General features: G+C 30.9%; 3 protein-coding genes across 3 annotated transcripts in view; 2 read left to right on the top strand and 1 right to left on the bottom strand.

The window, feature by feature from the left end:
- The first annotated feature begins 22 nt into the window (after positions 1 to 22).
- On the top strand, positions 23 to 891 carry LOC108738696 (NADH dehydrogenase [ubiquinone] 1 alpha subcomplex subunit 8). The gene is made up of 3 exons (XM_018472227.2): positions 23 to 248; positions 304 to 479; positions 545 to 891. The coding sequence occupies exons 1-3, from the start codon at positions 120 to 122 to the stop codon at positions 765 to 767; spliced, it is 528 nt and encodes a 175-aa protein (XP_018327729.1). The 5' UTR covers positions 23 to 119; the 3' UTR covers positions 768 to 891.
- Positions 892 to 3062: 2171 nt separating this feature from the next.
- Positions 3063 to 4340, top strand: LOC108738693 (neuropeptide SIFamide). The gene is made up of 3 exons (XM_018472224.1): positions 3063 to 3133; positions 3453 to 3614; positions 4207 to 4340. The coding sequence occupies exons 2-3, from the start codon at positions 3461 to 3463 to the stop codon at positions 4293 to 4295; spliced, it is 243 nt and encodes an 80-aa protein (XP_018327726.1). The 5' UTR covers positions 3063 to 3133; positions 3453 to 3460; the 3' UTR covers positions 4296 to 4340.
- Positions 4341 to 4852: 512 nt separating this feature from the next.
- LOC108738703 (nephrin-like) overlaps positions 4853 to 6260 on the bottom strand; it is a 335427-nt gene continuing 334019 nt past the window's right edge. Inside the window, exon 8 of the mRNA XM_018472237.1 lies at positions 4853 to 5169. Coding sequence (XP_018327739.1) covers positions 4985 to 5169 — 185 coding nt within the window. The 3' untranslated portion in view covers positions 4853 to 4984. The remainder of the gene's footprint in view (positions 5170 to 6260) is intronic.

Consider the following 6260-nt stretch of genomic DNA (forward strand, 5'->3'; position numbering starts at 1 on the left):
TAGATTTTCTTACCTATGTTCCTTTATCTTATCTATGGTAAGAGTTGATTTCAGGTCTTTCAGGTTTAACTTTTACCTAAAAGAAATTTTGTATTTACAAAAATTTGATTGAAAAAATAATGGGTATAACGAAAGATGTGCATCTTCCAACAGAAGCAGAACTTACCGTTCCAGAAGTTAAACTTTCTGGCCCAGCTCTAAAAGCTGCAGCTTTCCATTTAGGAAAGTATTGTCAGAACGTTAATAATGTGAGGTTAATTATCTAATCATATCAAAACAGAAACATCACTTTAAGGGTTGCAGGAATTTGTATTATGTCGAGACGAATTAGGAGATCCGCGGGCATGCATTGGAGAAGGAAAAGCTGTAACGGCGTGTGCCTTAAAATTTCTTAGATTAGTTAAATCGAATTGTGCAGGTGAATTTACCCAATATGCCAACTGCTTAGACAAATCCAGTACTGATCAATCATATTCTGTGTAAGTATTTGTGTATTATTAAGTTGCTTCAGTGTGTTTCATCTCTGTTTAATATTTATTTACAGGTGTCGTAAAACTCAAGCAGTTTTTGATAAGTGTATGTTAGATAAATTAAAGATGGAAAGACCATATTATGGTTACTTTGCTGAAGTTCAAATACATGATTCTAAGAGACCAAAGCCCAAGCCTGAGCCACCACTAGTTTTTACTGATACTCCAGATGCACTGCCTGCAGATGCAAAGAAACCACCAGCAAAATATGGTTCTAGATATTTGTTTGCTTGGTAGAAGAGCTTTATACATAAAAAACATATACTATCAACTCTGATAGGGCGATTTTAGTACAGTAAATTTAATGTAGCTACCTGTTTATTGTATATACTATTTAAATAAAATTATGAGAAGATTAGTACTGAATTGTTTTATTAAAACACCGAAAGTAGTTTAAATTACCAAAAGGGTTCAAATTATTAAAAGTTTATACATTTAACTTAAGGTACTCTAGATAAGATATTTCTTTTTCTATTTTGTTTATTTATTATTGTTCATTGGAAGTTTAATATACATACATATGTGATATAAATCTAATGCTGGATTTTGTTTATATCTATATTAACCATTATTTATCCTGAGAAATAGCCCCATCGGAATCGATTCTGACGTTTCCAACATTAACGCAAGAAACATGAAGAAATAAAGAAAGTAGCTTAGATTACTCTTGACAACCTCATCTTTATGCCTGTAAAGTTCTATCGAAAGATGGAAAGGTTGCTTAGGTTTTTAATGAGAATCTAAATAATTGCAAAGAACTAGGGGAGTTCAAATGTCCATATTCGGGTGTATTGTTGGTTGCATATACAGACATTCTAATGGTATGTTATAGCCACTACATTTTTAATATTGGGCTTCTAAAGCATGGCTTTTTGAAAACGTCGCCAAAATTAAAATATAGGCAAGCACTAATAAGTTCCATTGTGGAAATTTAGATGGGCACAGCTAACTTAAATAAATTGATATTTCTTTTCAAACTTAGACAAAAGTTGAAGGCTAATGGGCACTGCGTTTAGGCAGGCCACATTTGATTTGAATTAAATTATTATTAATCTTCTCCTGCAAGGACGTAACCAACTTTATTTTTATATGGGCCAAATAGAAGCGGTTACAGTCGTTTTAAATGCTTCTCGTAATGATAAATTTTAGAAAATATGAAAGAAAAGCGTTCAAATTTTTGCTGACCTTCAACTAAACAAACCCCAAATCCCGCGAGCAACTGATACATATGAATTTACTACCCCGAAAGGTTTAATTGAAAAATAGTCTTTAAGACGTTTGACCAATTTATCTCATCTCTAAAAAGTAGATTCGAAAATGATTTAACCCATTTTTTTAAATCAACTATTTGCAGTTTTTGCGTTGCATAATTGAGAGAGCCTCGTGTAACTGTTATTGTTAATGTTATGTAATATAATAATAGTTTCAACAATATTATTTTGTTTTATCCTTGTTTATACCCATTCCTTCAGGTTTCGTAAGATCAGTTACCCATCGGGGCCGAACATAATCTGCCGGGCCCGTTTTTGGGACACGTATTGTATTTATTTTTTTTTTTATTATCCCAAACGACTTCGTTTCCTCTACTTATCAAATAAATAGCATTTTTAAAGCTGATTTCTAAAAAATATACTGATCAACAATTTGTTTACTGTTTCTACATCAAATACCTTTTGGAATAACTCGTTGTGAAAGGCAGACAGATAAATACGTATTAATACGTGATCATACAAGGATCCATTTTCATTTATACAGCAAAAACTATCAAATTATTAATTTGGAAAAACAACATAAATGTTCTTACACGTACATATACGTTATATAAATGAATTTTCTTATCGTTAGTAATTACATATCACTACGTAGGTACTCAATCCCTTTTATTTAGTTTAGTATTTTTTAGAAGTTTCAGAATATTTACTACCTCATAATATGTACTGTATATAATTAATACTTCTTCGATTTCCATTCCATCGGGTGTTGGGTGTTTTCATTGTGCGTTTAGAGAAGTTTTACCGAACACCCATTATTTTTACTAGTATTTAGTACTTTATTTACCATGCTTTTATTTATTCTGTATTACTGATAGCTCATCTTAATTAGTAAATTTAGTAAATAGCGTTATGCCTAATATTAGATTTTTATATATTTTTTTTCACAAGAAAATCAATTGGAATTCAATACAACTAAACTAAACTAAAATACTAAAAATACGAAATCCTAAATCAATGTTTAGAAATCTAGAATCTCGTTAATATTTTATTCTTTCTTTATTGCAATTTACGTGTGTGATAGCGAGACACAATATTTTTTTTTGTATTTAATAAACAGGATAATAAAAAGTGCCTACATGTGTCTAGTAGTAATAAGAAGTAAATCCTTTGGGAATAGTACCAAGTTATTTCCTTTAATGTTATCATGTCCTGATAAATCTTGGAAATAGACTTTTAATCTATTTTACAAGAAGCGCAAAGGATGCGCAATGAATTTATCTTTTAATCTTGAAAGATTCCTATATAAAGCTAAAATATTCTTCCAAACCATCATTCTAAAAGTTCCTTCAGTCGTTAAAGCAACTTCAGCAAGGCAATACAATAAACCAGGTATGTTAAAAAAATTTACTCTGGACTTATATCTATAGAAAACATAAATTACTTATTGCATAAATTTTTGCTATAATTTTAAAACTTTCTTTCTCAGTATGTGTTATAGGGGTTCGTTTTTAGTAAAGTGCATAAAAAATCCTAAAGTAAAACTATTTTTATTTGATACCTTTTAATAAGGTCTTGTCTAACGTATGCAATACTTATTAGCAGCAAATAACCGCTAGATGGCGATGTACTGCCTATACTTGGATATTAAAGATATTTAATTACTTAATTAGATTATATATGTAGCATATTTTTTTTATTAATTTTGTAGAAAGAACAATGGCTCAGGTATTCTACAGACTTCTTGCATTTTTGTTAGTAATTACCTTGTATTCAATGGTTTTCGAATCCGCTGAAGGAACTTATAGAAAGCCACCCTTTAATGGTTCCATTTTTGGTAAACGCACTAGTGCCAGTGGTGTTGTTACTGGAGGTATTTGTCTTACATTTTAACTATAAGAGAGATATTCTACGATTTTTATGTTGCAATAATACTTTTTATTATTTTTGTTGGAAGAAAATAGAAATTGTTTTTGAAAATAGATACGGTGATTCTGAAATAAATTGACAGTGCCTTTATACCTAAGTCAGAAAAGCGCAACGTGTTAAAAAAAAAAGAAATTGGTTCAATAGCAAGTGATAATAGATATTTTAAAATTTTATATTTTATTATCAATAACATACGAAACGATGGATTCTTTACTGTAAAATATAAAATCCAAAATATGGATATCTTGCTTTCTGTAAAAAAACTTATTCCAGTTTCTCCCGTGATCGGTTGATTTTCCCTTGACGTTTCGCTGCTTAGGCAGTCAGCTTTTTCAGAAGAAACGTGATTACTGTCACAGATTCCTTCTGAAGAAGCTAACAGCATGAGCAGCGAAACGTTAAGGAAAATCAAACAGTTTCTACGGTAAACAACGGTCATAAAAGCCAGCACTCAACAATACGTAGATACTGAAAGAATATTTTTCATTTTGCATCTTCGTTAGGGCTTGAAAGGAGCATTTTGTTTTTTTTTACAGATTATGAAAATGCCAATAAGGCCATATCAGCAATGTGTGAAATCGCTGTAGATGCTTGTTCTACATGGTTTCCTTCTCAAGAAAAGTAGTTTTTTTTCTCAAGTGAACCTACTTACACTTATAAAAATAAGCGATCGCAGCATGTATTTAGAAAATATGTATTTGCAATGCTCTCTTAATAAAATATGATTGCATATCTCTATTTTTTTTGAAAATTAATTGACTGATGTAATTTTTTCTAGACGTTAAACACTAGAATACTTTTTGATTAAGCTCATTCAATTTACTTCAGATCATTCTGATTAATACATTAGGAATAAATGTAGTTTTTTTATTTATTTATTTGTTTTATTTATTTTTTTCGTTAGGTACTTGTTCGACCATTTGTTATTACCGCCAATTATATCTGAATTATTTACCCTTATGTAAACTACTGCATTGGGTAGTAACAAACTTTTAATACTTACCTATACTAAATTAATTTTTTAAACAATTTGGGTCTGAGAGGTTCTGACAGATAGACAGACGGACAGGCATCGGTATGGGGCTGTAAGTTCTCCCTTTGCTTTAGATTAAATACAAGATTTTACGATTGTGAAGTGGTTTATTTCCAAAATTGTTTCCAAGGAAAAACACACGCCATACATAGAGTTTTTGTTTCTTATTCACATGTATTAACAGTACTTATAACAGAATCTTGATAATTGTCGCTTAAAAATACGAGATATTCTCAAATATCACAGGTGGTGTTGGTCCCGATACCGAGACATTTGGGGGGTTATACGGAACTTTCTTTGTGCGGGGGAGGAGTTTGGGTGGCACAGTTTCGGGATTGTAGAATGGGCGCCCATGTTACGTGGTACGGTTTTACGGGCATCTGAGTGGCGCAGTTACGTTTCTGAGATGGCCTTGTTGTGATAGTGTAGGGCGCTGTGGGAATCAATCCAGCAGTTAAAAGTGCTTCTGGAACATTAATAACAATTATCTACATGTATTACAGAAATAAGTAATTGCCAAGGGTAGTTTTACTTCAATGGAATATAACTGGAAAATTTAAAAACAATTTTTCCATTCTAAAGACGTTTATTGGCTGTTAAAAACATATAAAGTTCATACAGAGCATTGAAAAATTGATTGAGACGTTACGATCACCAATGCTTTACTAATCTTACCAATTGATTTGATGGTTAAAATATTAAATTATCTAAAATAAAAGGGAATATGTAAATGACAAGAATAGTTTCCAATTTAACTTATAAATATAAAAATAAAAATTTACGTTAAATTGGATAATTATCTTTTTCATTATTATTTACCTTTAAATGGAAATGCTAATTGCTTCAGCGAATATGTATTACCGCTAGAAATGTGTCACTTAAGATTGGTAATAACAATAATAAAATAATATTAATAAGTACATCCTAAATTCATCCCTTAAATCGTGTTTTACTCTATTTCTATTACAATCGTCGCTTATTGTTTTCATAACTCAGTACCAAAGTTATACTGATTGGAAAGTCCAGGGTAGTCAAGGTTGCATTAATTATAATTGATTCGCAGATCAGCGTTATATTATTTTAAAATAAAGTATAGGGCATATTAAATAAACAATAAGTAAAAATTAAAGGGTTGTTTCAAGATAAAAAAGTCCGCGGAATTTTGTGATGTGTTATTAATCTCGTGTAATATATGTATATTTTTTGGATATTATTCTGACAATATCTTGGTGGGTGGCAGTTCCGATATCTTTTTTTCTTATTAATTAATTTGATAGGGTGTTCCAATGGTTCTGGTTTGTCGCAATAATTTCATTTATATATTTTTTCATATATTTTAAGTTATTTCAAATAAACCGACAAATAATAGTCGGTATTAGTATAGGAAAAAGACAGCATTCATTCGATTCTTGTAACCAGCTTTCTGAGAATTATAACATCGCATTTTGCACGTAGGCAGGTCATAAAATTGACCGATCGGGCTAGGGTTTATGAGTCTTTTGTCCGGTTCCATCCGGTCGGGCGGTAGTTTCGACCACGGGAAATTCCTAGGTTTAC

The sequence above is a fragment of the Agrilus planipennis genome, unplaced genomic scaffold (genome assembly GCF_000699045.2).
Source record: "Agrilus planipennis isolate EAB-ADULT unplaced genomic scaffold, Apla_2.0 scaffold36, whole genome shotgun sequence".
NCBI classification, from domain to species: domain Eukaryota; kingdom Metazoa; phylum Arthropoda; class Insecta; order Coleoptera; family Buprestidae; genus Agrilus; species Agrilus planipennis.

Excerpts from the sequence above, each read along its gene's own strand:
- LOC108738696 (XM_018472227.2), top strand. The coding sequence starts at position 120 with ATGGGTATAACGAAAGATGTGCATCTTCCAACAGAAGCAGAACTTACC. Across the intron at positions 249-303 it reads ATTGTCAGAACGTTAATAAT|GAATTTGTATTATGTCGAGA; the intron begins GTGAGGTTAATT and ends TAAGGGTTGCAG. Across the intron at positions 480-544 it reads ACTGATCAATCATATTCTGT|GTGTCGTAAAACTCAAGCAG; the intron begins GTAAGTATTTGT and ends ATTTATTTACAG.
- LOC108738693 (XM_018472224.1), top strand. The coding sequence starts at position 3,461 with ATGGCTCAGGTATTCTACAGACTTCTTGCATTTTTGTTAGTAATTACC. Across the intron at positions 3,615-4,206 it reads CAGTGGTGTTGTTACTGGAG|ATTATGAAAATGCCAATAAG; the intron begins GTATTTGTCTTA and ends TTTTTTTTACAG.